Raw genomic sequence first — 17,044 nt, forward strand, 5'->3', positions numbered from 1 at the left:
CTGTGGTTGTTGCTCTATAACACTGCAGCTGGATCCCTAACCTGGCCAATTCACTGACCTATCAGACGGTAAGTGCGCAAGGTTTAAACAATCGTCCGCCCAAAGTGTCATAACCGACGTCACAACTGGGCAGCCATTTAAATGTGCCCGTTCAGTTGAGATGTCGGTCAGTGGCGGTCTCTGCAGCATCTGAGGATATATCGGCCATTGGCTGAGCTGCAGGGTGGACACAATAGGTCTGTGAGCGATGTCCGTTACAGACATATCGGGTACACACCTGCAGATGGACTTTCAATGGAGAAAAGCACATGTGGTTCCCCCAGCAACACAGTGATATCAGTAACGAGATTCTACATGATAATGTAATTCAGAGATCTTGGTTACATAAATTTTGAAAATATATGGGAAGTCCCAAGCCAATTGTCAAGGCTTTTCTGAGTATTGGGGGTCCCTGTTGCTATATCTGGGTTCAGAGTTTGGCACCCCAAAAATCAGTGTTTTAATATGTGCTCGTGTTAAGAAGCCAGAGCTATGTACAGAAAGTGTTACAAAAGTGATGAGTGGAATTAAAATATTAAAGGAATAGTGTTAGTGAAATTATTGGCAAACGAAAAGTGTTTGTGTTAGTGTGCTACCTCAGAGCCGTCCAGCCTCACCAATCCAGGGGCACCGTTGTGCCTGTAGATTTAAATCTGGTTACTGATTATCGCACAGTGGGGCAAATGTATGAACTAGCGTTAAGTGCATATGCTGTACTTAACGCTAGTTAACCCCTTGCGGGCTGTCCCAGAAATTTTCTGGGCATACCACTTTGCATTAGGTGCACACCACTGGCGCACTACCTTTTAGGGGTCCCCCCCCGTCACCACCACACCCCCTCCACTGCCACCAGCCTCCATTCACTGTTTGCATCAGTGATGTAGGCGGCTGGCTCGGGGATGGTCGGCGCAGCTCGGGGGGGACTCGGGAGAGTTTAGGCACCCGAGTCCTGCCGAGCCTGTGTGATGACTGACAGGCTGCAGGGGGAAACGGCAGCAGGGGAACTCCGGCATACTAACGCCGGAGCGGTGGTGAGGGGGGCAGCTTCCTACTATCTGTGGTGGCTTTTGCTGGGGCAGGACAAACCTGCCCTAGTAAGTTTGTCCTGCCCCAGCAAAACCCACCACTCAAGGGGTTAATGGGAGGGATAATGTGTTTAAAAAAAAAAAAAAATGCGAGTGTGCCGCCTTGACTGTGGCGCCGATAGGGAGAGCCATGGACGCAGGACATAGCGGCTCTCTTTATTTGCAATGGGACTCATCATACATTTAGGAGATACGGGTTCCTGCTTATCCACGTTATGGCAGGAGAAGTGGGACTCGATATTTCCTAAATGTTATTGACCTGTTAATACATCTACCCCAGTGTTGCTCGGGGGAACCAAGTGTGCTTTTCTTTACTCCAGATTACCCCTCCATTGCAAGCATCTCTGTGATATCACTTAATTCAGTGGTTCCCAAACTGTTTTTGCCGTGGCACCCTGGGATGCCTTTGGGTACTTGCAGGGGTGCCCTGGGTTGGTGGTTCAGGACCAATTCAAATTATTTATGGTCAATGTAACCGACAAAGCCAGAGCTAGTGGGTGCCAATAATAAATTTTGTGGACATATAGAAGCAAATCCTGTCCCTCACCTCTAATAAAGACATAGGGTGGTATTCAATGAGGCTGATTTCGCCATGTTTTTATGGCGATTTTGTGCTGTAAGGCGAATTTTTGACTAAAACGGTGAATCGCCCTATTCAATGAGCAGATGGCGAATACATTTCAAGGTTTTTTTCGCCATGATTCAGCGAGTAGCAATCGCTATCTTTTTATGGTGAAGTGGAATGTGAACTTTTAAAATAAAGTGTTTTTTGTTTTTTTACATTTGGTGTAAAAAAATCAGGAATTTTATTCTGAGGAGGGGCATGCTATTTTTATTCATGTGCTGTAAGCACATGAATATATATTTAATTAAAAAAAAAATATATATATATATATATTTTTTTTTTTACACAGACCAGCCAGCAGGGGGCCGGGAGCCGAGCCGCTCATTAGATATTCATATATTCACTTCACCCGATCATTACATATGCATGATCGGGTGTAGTTAAATTCCCGGTCCCCTGCTGGCACCCCCGGGGGGCAGCCTGTGCTGCCTGGCAACCGGGGAGCCCACCTCCCCCCCCCCACAAACGTTCTGGGGCAGGCAGGGAGACTTCCATCTCCCTGCCTGCCACCGTCCTCAGGCTCCCTGCGGCGTCGCTGCAGGAGCTCAAATTCGCAGGTCAGGGGCAGCGAGCCCCTGACTCATTGAATACTGGAGCCGGCGAGGCTCCGGAACGCGGCGGGAAGTGGCGAATGTGCAGCGAATCCTAAACAGGATTCACTGCACATCGCCAGTATTCTCATTAAATACTGCCCATAGAAGCACAACTTTTTTAATTTTATATTTACAATAGAATTTATCCATACATACTTTTGGCTTCAGGGCACCGTGACAAAAATTCTGATAGTCTAGGGTGCCGTGATTCAAAAATGTTTAGGAACCACTGACTTAATTGAGCATCTGTCAGTATAAAGGTCTTACAATATATCAGGAGGTGTGCACCCAGCTTTACAGACAATAGAGCATATACATTGCTTGTATACCAGGTTACTGATTTTCTATGTAATTGCTAACTCTTTGCATCACAGGATCAGTAAGAATTGCCTCACTCTCCTATAATAATGGCAATGACACTATCACACCCCATTTGCAAGGCCTCTGGGGAGTAGCCTATAAGATCTTACCTGCCATCTTTTGTCGCTACCCCTCTAAGCACTGCCCAATCAGCGTGATGCTGTGATTCATTGATAATTGTGTTGTCTAAGTCTCCATCATGGTATTATACTAGGAAATGGGTAGATGATGAAAGATGCCATACTTTGCCATGGTCCACCAAAATGTGGGCATCCCTCAGACTTTACAGGACAGTGGGAAAGAACAGATGAGATTCAGTATAAGCACGATATCGGCCGAGCACTTGCACCAGGTTGGAATCCACACAAGTAACACATCAGGACTCCTAAACCTACTATAGGGGGTATTCAATCCAGGATCACTGCTGTCGATTCCCTCCCAACAGCCGTGATCCTGGACCATTTGCATTTTGATCGACAGCAGATCGGCAGGCGGGATTCAATGTCCCGTCTGCCAATCGGCACAAAGGGGGCGTGGCCGTGAAAACTGTTAGAGACAATCCACGGCTGTTATCGGCAAAACGGGACCGACCGCTTCTGAACTCGGGCTCATTCTGCCGTGATCCCTCTTCAATGCTGTCGGTAAAGACAGAATTGAATAGGTAGCCGCCGCTATTTCCCCCGTCGGGAATAGCGGCGGCAGTTACAGTTGTTGCAAGCCTTGATGCCGTCTTGCGGTAAAAGCTGAAAGTTTCTTATTATAAGGGTTCAGTGATCTTTTTAATTGACCAGTAAATCTAGTAGCAATCACAAGTGTTTTGGGTTAAACTGGTTTCTAGAGGTTGTTTTTCTTCTGCATTGCGAGTATAAGGAATGTCACATGCCATTTTATAAATTCCTCCTCTCATTAGATCATCTTATGTTGTTGTTTTTTTGGCTCTTAAAAGTTTTGTTTTGTCTTGTTCTTAATAAATTGTATCTGGGTTTCGCCTGTTGCCAGCAATTCCCAATACAAAAGTCAGAGATTTGTTATTCTAGTAGTTGAAATCAACATGTGCCTTCTGTTGCTTTTAGTTTGATTGGGTCTTTTTACATGTTCCCTTCTGTAACTAATTAGACACGGGGATAAATATCTTGCAAGCCACAAGAATTTAACCCCAAAACTTATAATGGAAATTGTATTAAGCAAAACAATACAGTAGTTCTGTAAATTTACTGACTAATTTCTTTTTTTTTGTAAGTACATTGATCTGTAAACTACTGGGGCCAAATGTAATGGGGTGTGAGAATCATAAAGTGAGTGATTTGGGGAGAGTGTTCCCCCAATAATTATTATTATTTTTTTAAAGCGGCAATCATTTACATGGCAAATTTAACCTGTTTTTTTTTTTTTTTTTTTAGTGTAATGATTGCCGCTTTAAGAAAAATTTAAAAACACTCCCAAAATCTCTCCCTTTCTGATTTTGACACCCTATTACATTCGGCCCCTGGTGTCTTTTTTCAAACAAGTTTCATTTGGTTTTAAAAATATTTATTTCCCCCCCTTTTTGTATTTTTAGGTCTGCATTGCAGGATAATAGGCTAATACTAGTACAAACTGGCTCAAGTTCTCCTTGCTTAGATCTTAGGTGAGTTTAGATTAATTGTGTTTTTTTCTATAGAATATTGTTTTGATTGCATGCCGGATGGTCGCGCCTGTTGCTAACCTCAATCTAGGGATGGCCGATAATTTGCTCTCTATTGATGGAGGGGGAGGGGATGGCTCTATACACTGTACCAGACATATGAGTGGCACATTGGGGTTAGAGCCATGGTGCCATTCCACCTATGATGGGGAAAACCACTCTTTCATTGATGGCGAATAATTATCAGATGGCAGATAAGACCAGGCACTACATTTGCAGACAGTTGAATTAGGTGGATTAGGTGGGACATCTTGTTTCTGTGCATGGTAAATACTGGATGCTTTATTTTTATTTTACACTGCAGTTTTAGATTTCAGTTTGAACACACCCCACCCAAATCCAATTCTCTGCACATTACATCTGCCGCACCTGCAGTGCAGCAAGGTTCTCCCATTAGATAAAGCTTCCGCTGATGGTTTCCTCTCCCAAACCATTTTTTTTTTTTAAATAAAAAATGTGGAGTCTAAAACTGATGAACTCTGCCACTGTCAGGCGGCAATGAATATGCGAAATATGCTACTGAGCTCCCAGTTTAAGGAGCGGAGACAAAAAAAAAAAAGAAGAGGACCTTGAAAACCGTTTCATGCGCAACAACCTTAGTCTCCCATCGTAAACCATATCCCTTCACTCATTGCGATGACGGTGAAGACTTTTTTTTTTCTATACATATATCTTCTCCTTTTAAGGAATGTGTACAAATGTCCCATGATAAAATAAACAACCAGTCATCATCATTCTCTGACAATCTGCTGCTCCTCTTCCTTCTTTCCAGACGTTGGATTCTTAATTCACCTAGATGCTAATTTCTGAGACGCAGAGTGCCTCTTCCAAATACGGATATTCTACTCCCGATTCTGTCTGGGAGCCAGATTTTAGGGAAGCTTTCAATGAAGATGGCTGGGAGGAGATCTGTAGCCAGACACCTCTATAGAAAATGCGGTACTTATATGTTAGTTGGGTGCCCACTAAGATATTACTTGCTTAGTTTTACGCATCCCCTGGCGGGGCTCGCCACGATTCGGGCTCGGTGGCTCACTGCACTCGCCACACTATATAAAATCAACTCCATGCAGACATGGATAGTGGAGGTATGAGCATACTAACTATAGTGGGCGCCCAACTAACCTATAAGTACCGAAAATGCATATAAACTCCCTTTTTATAGATGGCGATGTGTGCTTACCCTTCTTATAAAATGGATCTATTTTACCTACTGGATGCTGGAGGAACGGTGTGCCACAGTATATGAATAATTATCCCTACTGGGAATGTTCTGAGATCAGTCCCTTTTGGCCAGGCATTGGAAAACTGATGACCTACCTTATAAATATTACCGTCCCATTCTCTCATTACCACTTGCCATCTGAGATCCCTGGGGCTTCATGTTAACCAGACCAAGCTGGTCCATAACATGTAACCAGCAACTTCATGTCCGATCACTTGTTATTGGAGAAAACCGTCAGAAACATATATATGGCCATAACCAGAAGCAAAGTTCTTACACATTCCAACATTTCCACTCCACATCCCCGAAGCTGCTCCTCTGGGGTAAAACATTGCGCATTTGCATCTTCCTGATGCTTTTACACCAAAGCTTCCATAGTTTATCTCAAAGTCTCAATATAAATTTCAGACCAGATAGTTGACCATATAATTATACATAAATTCCTTGTTTTAATGAGTTTGTAACAAGTCCTACTGACCTTTTAATACATTTATATCTACAGTCGCTTAGACAAAAGCCTTGCCATGCTTGTAAAGGAGAGAAGAACGGACCTGGTGATCATAGAGGGCATGGGCCGTGCCATCCACACCAACTACTATGCAGTGCTCCAGTGTGAAAGTCTGAAGCTGGCAGTCATCAAGAACTCCTGGCTGGCAGAGAGACTGGGTGGCAAAATCTTTAGTGTGGTTTTCAAATACGAGATGCCGCCAAAATGAGGGCGGTCGTGGTCCGCCTCATCCTATTCCTCACCACTAGTTTTATTCATCAATTGTAAAGAATGTATTTTTATTATGGGGATGGGAGGGACAATTGCTGTATTTATATTGTGCTTTTTGTGCTGAGATCAAGAGGCCGATATGCGTCTGTATAAATATATAAATAAATCTAAATTATACAGTATATGACACATTTTGATTTTATTTTTATAGCACTTCCGTGAGACTAGTTCAGGTAGTACCTCTGTGGCTGTACCGGACTGGTAAGCCCCTGCTGCAGTGCTGGAGGGCGGGTTCGCTTTGTAATATTGCAGCCTCCATGGTACAAATACTCAACACTTTTCACTGCTTGATACATCCACATCTACCCCTTCGTTTTGCAGAGCATTGGTCAGCTTTATACACCAGCGGCAGCCATTATATCGATTAAGTTTTCCATTAAATCACTAGAAGCCATTCATGTCTCTTTGGGTTTCCATCAGTATTGGTCCAGACCACAATATATGTTGCTGCCCTGGATATATATTAAAGGTGCGATTCAGTATTCTGGTCAGTGCGGCTGATGTGAGTTGCACACAGGTCCATTTCATGGGTGGAGTATGCGTATTTCGGCCTTGTGCAGTCTCCAGGGTAGAGTGCCCGCATCTATGTTGTACAGATGGAGCAGATTTCATTAGAGCTGCTCCTGGCGATTCTATCGCCAATCTCTGCCATCCTCCAGAAGGGAGGAGCCCGCCACCGCCTCCCCCGTAGCTCCCCGCACTAACCCTGCCCGTCTCCCTGAAGCGGAGACGGGCAGGGTTTTCGTTCCCAGCCGCTGAGTGAAGGGGATGCGCGTGGTAGACGCTCACACGTCCCGTCAGATGGAGCACCTCTCCGCCAGCATTGGGAATCTGACTATTCCCAGCGCTGGCTGAGAGACGCTACATCTGTATGAGACTAATGGGGCCTACACACGGAATGTGATCTAACTAGATCACTTTTAGAAAATGCCCCTACATTGGCCCCGCGTGTCGCTATCACCCGGCGATTTAATATCCAGCATGCTGAATAAATGATAGTAATTGCCGGTGTCACTGACCCTGACAGATCGCTCAGCACACACATCGCTGTACTGAGCGATCTAACACCGATCAGCGCATCTCCCTGTGTGTAGGCCCCATAACAGCCAATTTCCGCTTATAGCTAGAGTGGCGGATCTGGGTGGAAATGAGTATGTAGACTTAATTATGGGCTGTACCAAGTTGGAGACATGCAGAGATGTTTCCCCCAGATGTGTAATCACTTGTGTGCAACTCTGAATTGGCCTGCTGCAGGTAGTTTATTCCAAAATAAGCTAATTTTATGTTTTTGTGCTGTGTTTTGGGTAATACATTGTTTGGTCTTGAAAATGTTACTTATGCAATTCATGGAAAGTCATAACTAATACGTAAATGTTTCCCCCCCCCCCAAACACAGCCACATAACCAAACCCACACTTTTGTGTAAAAAATAAATGAATAAACTGCTACATTTCTGTTGTGTGACTTTTCTGCTATGTTACTGTTTTGTACCCTGAGGGTCTGTTTGTAGTTAATTATAGGTACACCCATATCTACAGTAGTCCAGGCAATTGTAATGCTGATCACTGCATTTTAAATGACAGGCTTTTCATCACTGCTGTGCCTGTTTCTAATGCTAGGTGCACACCAGACCGATCATGATCGTGAGATGATTGTACGATGGTCACTCGATCTGATCTGTTAGGGCACACGATCGGCTCACAATCTGTACCCAGCAGAAGGGATCTTTTGCAAATCCTGACTGCAGCAGGATCTCCCAAACGACCAGCGAGGACGCGCAACGGATTGAAACCGTGCCCAATTTACATACAATCGGTCGAAATTGGGATAATGGAGGCCACGGCGTCCTGTTTTGTTCCCAGCAATACTTCAACAATGTAATTGTAAAGATTGTACTATATCACTTGGTGAACATGTCAAATAATGACCCAGCGTCATAAGTGATTTGACACCTCATTCATAAACACATTTGATGCTAGTTCCCTAATTAGTTATAGATCCTTGGGAATATAGTACGTTGAAGGACAGACGAATATCCATCAGAATCTGTACACAGTGTTTCGTTTAGTTATCAGTTTAATGTTTAAGTTTTACATAGATATCCAAACATAGAACATTTTGACTATAATCTTCCATGTCATTCTCCAAAGTGTTAAGTATATTCATATATGTATACCATCCTGTTGTGTACACTCCGAGCCCTAACCTGAAGCGCACTACTATATTGTCAGATATGTAACACTTGTCTATGCCTTCTGATGTCTTATTACCGATCGGTGTCTTTTTTATTTTATTTTTTTTTCCTTTTTCTTTCTTTGATGAATTGTATTGTTATTGTATTCGTGGGATTACTGGGAAATACTTGGCCCTTTTGGAGAGTTGGACACCCTGGCACCTGGTAAGTCTAAAGCTCCGTACACACGGAGCGGTTGGTGTGATGAGCGATATATTGCTCGGCATCCAAATTGCTCAGTGTCCCGTTTTCATCAGTAACCAGTGATGGCTGCTGGTGAAAAAGAGGCACTCTGCTGGGGTAAGCCATCAGTTGCAGGAGCGTGCTCCTGGCGATAGTCTCTCTACACCAGGCATGTCCAAACGGTGGCCCTCCAGATGTTATGAAACTACACATCCCAACATACCTTGCTATAGTTTCAGCAGTCACTAAAAGCAATACTGTGGCAAGGCATGATGGGAATTGTAGTTTCACAACAGCTGGAGGGCCATAGTTTGGACATGCCTACTCTACACGCATGGGGATATGGTTGCTCAGCGACCATGTCCCAGCGGTTCGGGCCTGAATCGCCCCATGTGTATGGGGCTTATCATTTTGTTTTTAGTCAGTAGACTGTAACTGAACATGGTTTCCATGGAAGGAAAATATAAAACTGAAGTTTTCTTTATTATTTGTTTAGTTTTATATAGGTTGATTAGCAGATTCTATATAGATAGATAGATATCAGATGTGCAGTATGTCTGACTTGAGAGCCAACCTCATGACCAGCCGGACTGCGCATCGTAACATTACACATGATGTGCAAACGATCTGTCACACGACCCGTTGAGAGTGTGAGTTTGGTTCCAATGTCGTTCTGGTGTATAAAATGGTTGTATTTACTGGTCTTGTTTAACTTTACTTTGTGTCGTATTCCTATTCCAAATCGTTTATTTGAGATATGATTCTCTGCAGGTTGTAAAATTTAATTACCTTGATCCCTCTTCTACCAACCATGGTTCGTTATATCTGTGTGTAATGGAATATGTCATCTCTGTTTAATAAAACCATCAGCTTATAAATCAGGCTAACATTTCAATACTAGCTTTAAAATAATAAAACAAACACCACTATATATTTTGTTTCTCAATGAAAACAAAAATACTTTCCGAGCACTAGAATCATGACTACACTAGTATAGAAAGGCGGTAACTGACTGCACATTTACAGATACATTTATCTCCATCTTCTGTCGTTACACCGCAATGCGGCCCTATGGCTGCACCTTTTCCAAACATTCTTGAGCTTCTCTTCTTCCAAACCGTTGACCGATCTCTTCTGAGAAGGCGGAGCAGCAGGGCTTCTGAAGGAGAAATTGGGATTAGTACCACATATCTTCCAACAAATTAATCCTGGTCATAAAAGAATAGCTCGGTGGTTCCCAAACGGTGTGCCGTGGCTCCCCCGGGGTGCCTCGTGACACTTTCAGTGGTGACTTGGATTAATGGTCCAGTACCGATTCAAAATTTCAGAATAAGAAACTTTTAGCCGAGGGGCGCCATAAAAAAATTCTGATACTCAAGGGTGCCGTGATTTAGAAAAGTTTGGGAACCACTGGAATAGCTTAAAAACATCTTACCATCATAATTTTAATGTTTTGTAGCGTCTCATGTGACATACAGCTACGCAAGCAATTGTTCAGGGCTGCACACATACCTTGTAACGGTTAAGGCCCATATACACTGGGCGACTTTGAGCTGAAAGTCGCTCAAAACAGGAGGTTTGAGCGGCTTTCAGCTCAAAGCCGCCCAGTGTGTATGGCCTGGCGATGAGCGGCTTTCAGGATGGCATTGCATAGCGCTCCGCTATGCAATGCCATCCTACCACCACCCCCTCCGTCGGCACCGGGCAGAGGGAAAGCCGCTCAGTGTGTATGCACTGAGTGGCTTTGCCCGCAGCGATGATAGTGATCATCGCTGTCCATACACACTGGGCATAGTCGCCCAGCGTGTATGGACCTTAAGTAATAGGAGTGTGGTATATTATGTTGCCATTTAAAATGTCAACATGACCAGGATGTCAACAAATATAGCTGACCATATTGAATTCCACGTTGGGCTGGAATTCAATTGTGTTGTGGGCTCCGATTGGGGCAATTCAATTGTCATCGATCCAACTGTTATGTGCAAGTGCATGACCATTAGTATCGGGTGCAACCTGAGATACCGGTCATGCCACACTTGGGCCTGATTCAGCTTTTAGAAAAGCAAAAAAGCACTCCTGGGCATAACCATGTGCACTGCAGGTGGGGCTTATGTAAGGTGCAAAGAGATATAGATTTGGTTGGATTATATTTTTTTCTGTGCAGGGTAAATACTGTCTGTTTTTTTTTTTCCCTGCAATTTAGATTTCAGTTTAAACATGTCCCACCCAAATCTAATACTCTTGGCACATGTTGTGTCTGCATCTCCTGCAGTGCAACATGGCTTGGATACCAGGTGAATCAGGTCCAATATTCCCCACTATGAGTGGCAAGGTAATGACCAGATACCGGGCAGAGCCTCAAGTGCTACAGTCACCAGAGCAGTACCATGCCAGAAGGGCTCTCCAACCCAAAGTACAACGGGACTGGGATTGGGTAGAGCTGCCCTCATGCCATTATGTCCACCTGAGGTGGCATTCCATCTGGACTGCGGCACAAGGTTACACTCGGCTGGGCACAATGTAGACCTGGTGTTTTCAATACATCCACCGAAGAGTGACTTAAAATAGCAATTGTTGTGCCCGGTCTGAGAAGGTGCGTTGCAGTATAGGGAATTTGGAATGACCTGTTTTACCAACGCTCTCTCATATCCTTAATCAGACTTATCAGTGGTGATGATTCTAAAGAAATTCTGCATTATTTCCAACAATGTAACAAGGTTGATTGTATTTCATACTTGCTGACCCGCCCGGCTTTGCCCGGGAAAACCTTGGTTTTATTTTTAATTTCCAGAATTGCTGTGAGATGTCATCTTATGCTGTGCCAGAGGCCCTAGATTGTAATTTGTGAAAACCTCCACCATAATGTTAGAATGTGTTTGCATTGATACTCAATGCCAGCAATGAAATCAGGTGTGGTGGTGTTGTTGGAAATGCAGAACTTTTGACTGACAGCTTGTGTGTGTTGATGGATTCCACATCCACTCCTGAGATTTAGCACCTATGATGCATTTTTGTGTGTGTGTTGTAGTGTATGTGGGTGTGTGGTGTTGTGTGGTGTGTATCTGTCCAATGTGTAAGTGTGTGAGGTGTCTGAAAGTATTGTATGTGTTTGTATAAGTGTTTTATGTGATTTATAAATAAAGACTTCATTAAAAAAAAAAAGTGTGTGAGGTGCGCTATGTATATATATATATATATATATATATATATATGTATGTATATGCATATGCCTACGGGCGCTCTTCACACCGTCGTAAGGGGCTACGCCCCATTAAAGTTATAAATATATTTTAATGTGAATTATGTTTGTTATTTGTGGATGAATGTTTAATTTTAGGTGGGGCGGATGGTGTCGGCGGGAAGGGGTGTGTTGGGTTAGGGATTTTGGTGGGGTGGTGTATGATACTTTGGCTTGGTGTAGAGTGCAGCTGTTGGTGGTATAGTGGTGCAAAGAGTGTGTATGTTATTAGTTTGGGGGTGGGGGTGGTGATGGTGGTACCAGGAAGGGGTGTGTTGGATTGGATATTTCAGTGGGGTGGTGCTGGCTATTTATATATTTATATGCGTGGTGACCTGGGAAGTATGTTAGTGAGTAATGAGTACACCTGTGTGTCTGCGCTGTGACCTGGGAAGTGTGTCAGTGAGTAATGAGTACACCTGTGTGTCTGTGCTGTGACCTGGAAAGTATGTTATTGAGTAATGAGTACACCTGTGTGTATGTTATTGAGTAATGAGTACACCTGTGTGTCTGCGCGGTGACCTGGGAAGTGTGTCAGTGAGTAATGAGTACACCTGTGTGTTGCGCGGTGACCTGGGAAGTGTGTCAGTGAGTAATGAGTACACCTGTGTGTGTCTGCCTGGTGACCTTGCTGCTGTGTGCAGGCCGGGGGGGGGGGGGGGGGGGGGGGGTGTCAGGCCAGGGGGGGGGGTGTGCAGGGGTGTGTGTGTGTGAGCGGGTTGCTGCTGCCTTGTGACCCCCCCCCCCGTTTCCCTAACTTATTATAGACAACCTCCTCCTCTCCCCCTCCTTCCCCAGACTTGCTGGCATCCCCCTCCCACATGTGACATACCTGTGGCGTCTGACACTCCCAGGGCAGTCCTGCATCACCCGGCCAGCGGCAGATTGGAAATGCCTGAGAGGAGCTACAGCCAGCCCAGCGCTGTACTATAAATATAGGAGGAGGCAGCTCTGCAGAGTCACAGCTCCATCATGCTTCTCTCCTCTCAGGCTGTGACCATGTGACTCTGTCTGTGACTCGAGGTCAGCCTGAGAGGAGGCAGAGGCAGAGCTGCTCCCCCTGGCTTCCAGAGGCTGCTATGTCAGCACCACAGATCTGCAGCTGCATCATGCTTCTCTCCTCTCAGGCTGTGACCATGTGACTCTGTCTGCGACTCGAGGTAAGCCTGAGAGGAGGCAGAGGCAGTGCTGCTCCCCCTGGCTGCCAGAGGCTGCTATGTCAGCACCACAGATCTGCAGCTGCGCAGACTTAATTTATTCACTGCACTCCCGCCCCCATCGACGCTGGCTGAGCTACATGTGTCTGAGTATTATAGGTGTGTGGTATTGCGGGGGGTGTAGTGCAGGCAGGCAGAAGCCAATATGTGTGTATTATCTGTTATATATTAGGCTACATGTGTGTGTGTGTATTATGTGTGGTGTGTGTGTATAAGGCTGGGTGGGGGGTCGAGTTTCATGTGTGACCCCGCCCAGCGTTATAGACACAGATGATTGACACATGTAGCCAAATATATAAGAGATATGTGTGTGTGTGTGTGTGTGTGTATACAGAGGTTGTGGTGGAAATTTTGGAGTTGGGGAATAAGAAATTGAAGGCTGAAGTTATGTGCACACTCCAGAAAAAGAGGGTGCTGCCACTCAAAAGGGGGCATGTCCTTGAGTGCAGTGTACCATGCCAAATGCCCCTTATACACATTATGCATAACAGTAATAGACCCCCTTACACTTTCCCCTTAAACATGCCACGTGGAAAGAGCCAAAATTCCCCTTATGCGACACAGAATAAGCAAAAAAATTCACATGGAACGAGCCAAAATTCACATTATACCACCCGGATTGAGCCAAAATTCACATTATGCAACATGAATTGAGGAAAAATTCACATCATGCCTCCTGGATTGAGCCCAAATTCACATCATGCCACCTGGAATAAGCCCAAATTCTCTTTATGCCACACGGATTGAACAAAAATTCACATTATGCCAATGAATGGATGCCTGTGTGCGGCATCCATTCACCTCATGGACGTGGGCTAGGGGCAGCCCTGCAGCTTACCTTGGTGCTGGTTTTGCACCCAGCGCGATGATTGGCAGTCCCGGCAGGGGTGATCGCAGTTCCAGTGCTTAGAGATGATGTCATCTTCAAGCGCCACATCTGTCTACACTGCAGGTAGACGGTGCCAATCCCGGATCCAACCTGGCTTGGACCCGCATACCTCCCAACATGACCCTCTCCAGGAGTGACACAATGCTCTGTTTCTGGACTTTCTTCTTAATATATGATTACCATCACCTGTTTTAAACAGGGTAATGTATAAGAAAGGTGATTCAACATCATAAATTAAGGGGAAGTCCAGGAATAAGTGTAAGTGTGTGAGGTGTGCTACGTATATGTGTGTAGTGTGCTGTGTGTGCGTATATGGTGTACTGTGTGTGAAGTGTGTGTGTGCGTGCGTACGTGTGTGTGTGTGATGTGTGGTCTATGTATTTCCCCTACATATATTCCCAATTGTTGAAAGCCTCCACCATAATGTTAGAATGTGTTTGCATTCATACTAAATGACCGCAATGAAATCAGGTGTGGTGTTGTTCCTTTGTCATCGGTTTCTTTTCTCCAGATCATCAATTAAGGCAAATTAAACCTTGGTATTTTTTACTTTTCTAATTGAAACTTCCCAAAAACGGCTTCGAGGTGCACACCACCAGGTCCAGAGGTAGCCTGTTGACGAATCTGGCTGCTCTGAGTGCCACGGTGTGCCCGCAATGCAACAGACACGCACACACACTCTTCAACTTATTATATAGATACCCCTATAGAATATAGAAGACATACCTTCTGTTGCTGAGCAGTGATCTTTGTCTTACACACCAATTCAATGAATGAAACCATCAATCCCAGAGCGAGACCAATGCCCAGAATGAGGAAGATTCCGCCCAGTGTTGTAGCTTGCACAGGAACCCAGCCGGCCGGATCTTCAGTTGGACATGTTTTATCCCACCACTTCCGGCGTAAATACTCCAGATTTCCCAATTCAAATTGCTCCAGAATGGCGAATGTCAGGGGCTTAATGAGTTCCGAATCTAAATGAAATTTAAAAGCATTAACATGTTCTTCCTAAGTAATATATTCTGGCACTGCCGGGTGAATTAGTAGCAGCGCTTTTCTAAGTAACCGCAACCATTTACAAGAGAATTTAATGTGAAAAATAATGTTGCATTTCACGAGCTAAAGAACGCATTTTACTGATATTTAAAAATCAATAGAAATTACCGTCTGTCAGTAAATGTATGTTCCAGTCCCTGAACCAAAATATATATATATATATTTAGGTTTAAAATGATGAATAATAATAAATATATTCCTAGGGCTCCTGCCTAACCTAAAAAAAAAGGGAGGGCAACAGCACTCAATGTCCCGCCTGCTGATCGGTGAATAGGGGGCGTGTCTGGGAAAATAGCCGTGGATTGTCGAGATCCCGCCCTGATTTCGACAATCCACAGGCATTTATCGGCAAAATGGGCTTTTAAAGTCAGGTCCTTCTGACAAGCTGCCGCTTCAATGCTATCAGGAACGACAGCATTGAATAGGTGACCGCCGCTATTTCCCCAGTCATAAATAGCCGCGGGGATTGAATACCCAAAAGCAACATTTTTTTCCCACCCTGCACCTGTATTTCTGCCATTCCCTTTGGTACATGCGCCAAGTTATGCCCAATATGCCCATCTTCTCCGATCAGAAAACTTTTGAACCGCTGCAGGTACCACCATGATTACATCCCTATCCATGTGTATCACATAAAAATGGCTGCATCTACAGTAAATGAGCGCAAAATTAGATGCATGATGTCATAACAGTTTCTGCTGTGGACATGTCTTTACTATCTTGAATGGCACTTTGCAAGATCAAATTAATCCTTATATAACAACAAAACCAAATTCTATTTGCAACATGACTTCAATGATTGAGACTTACTGTTTAGATCATTTCTCTTCATGGGTGGGATGTACTAACAGCAAAATGTGGCCATAAACCTGGAGTCCTTTCATTATTAAAGACAGCACTTAAAAAAATCGCAGTTGTACTTGTATACAGTACGTCATCATCGTTAAACGCTGCTCTGCATGCAGTCTAGAGGTGTATTCAATCAATGCCCTGATGGGGAGCTATGATGGCGAGCAGTGCCCATAGCTTGCCATCCGTATTCAAATCACCCCCCTTCACTCGCCATTTCCACCTCGCTGGTTCTTTTCAGTGAGGTGGAAACAGCAATTGTACTCATTAAAAAATTAGAGATGTGCAGGTTCTGATTTACTCTGATTTCAAAGCAGGATCTTATTGGCTATCCCAAATCACATGACAGTTGTTGACAGTTGATAGCCAATAAGATCCTGCTTTGAAATCAGAGTAAATCAGAGCCTGCACATCTCTATAAAAAATACAGCGGACTTGCTGCATTTGTGGTGAAACTTGTCATTTAAGGGAAGAGGATTTGCTTGGAACGTTGAATACGGTGAGCGGACGGCGAGTAGGATTGATGGCGAGGATCCTCAGAGAAAACAAGCCATCCTCTCCACACAAACCCCCTCACCGGTGGCATTGAATAATACCGCCCAGTGACGTGATGTATCACATTCAACTTTCCACATCTGCGAGCTAGGACAATATGATTATGAGGAATTCTAGATCATATCGCATTTACTATATACGCTGTAAATGAGACCAATATACCTGTTGAGGCAGCAATGCCGTATCCTCTGCCTGCAATCACTTCCGGGGCACGAACAAGGTCGCAGTGTTTGGCCACCACATAGTCCTGACTAATGGATTCTCCCAGGAAGGCATAGTTGGACTCCTTCACTCGTTTTATCCCTTCAGCAAAAGAATTCACCATAACGCGATCTTTTCTTTTGTCCATGTACTCATATATCTTTTGGAATGTTGGGTTAGTAGAGTACTGAAAGAAAGAGCACAACATGAAGACATTTTTTATAGGGTTTAAAT

The 17,044-nt window shown here is 44.3% G+C and overlaps 2 protein-coding genes across 3 annotated transcripts in view; one reads left to right on the forward strand and one right to left on the reverse strand.

Annotated features, from left to right (window-relative positions):
* Window positions 1–7,770, forward strand: part of PANK4 (pantothenate kinase 4 (inactive)) — a 65,952-nt gene extending 58,182 nt beyond the window's left edge. Inside the window, exons 18-19 of one of the 2 annotated variants that reach the window (XM_083163320.1) lie at window positions 4,261–4,329; window positions 6,114–7,770. In XM_083163320.1, coding sequence (XP_083019446.1) covers window positions 4,261–4,329; window positions 6,114–6,327 — 283 coding nt within the window. In that variant the 3' untranslated portion in view covers window positions 6,328–7,770. Of the gene's footprint in view, window positions 1–4,260; window positions 4,330–6,113 lie in introns of those variants that run through there. The other variant, XR_014464082.1, reaches the window with a different exon arrangement.
* Window positions 7,771–8,447: 677 nt separating this feature from the next.
* Window positions 8,448–17,044, reverse strand: part of LOC146042986 (putative glutamate receptor) — a 62,561-nt gene continuing 53,964 nt past the window's right edge. Inside the window, exons 10-12 of the mRNA XM_083163321.1 lie at window positions 16,772–16,997; window positions 14,876–15,123; window positions 8,448–9,964 (exon numbers count right to left, since the gene is read on the reverse strand). Coding sequence (XP_083019447.1) covers window positions 9,875–9,964; window positions 14,876–15,123; window positions 16,772–16,997 — 564 coding nt within the window. The 3' untranslated portion in view covers window positions 8,448–9,874. The remainder of the gene's footprint in view (window positions 9,965–14,875; window positions 15,124–16,771; window positions 16,998–17,044) is intronic.

The sequence above is a fragment of the Crinia signifera genome, chromosome 19 (genome assembly GCF_055691185.1).
Source record: "Crinia signifera chromosome 19, ASM5569118v1, whole genome shotgun sequence".
In the NCBI taxonomy this organism is placed as follows: Eukaryota; Metazoa; Chordata; class Amphibia; order Anura; family Myobatrachidae; genus Crinia; species Crinia signifera.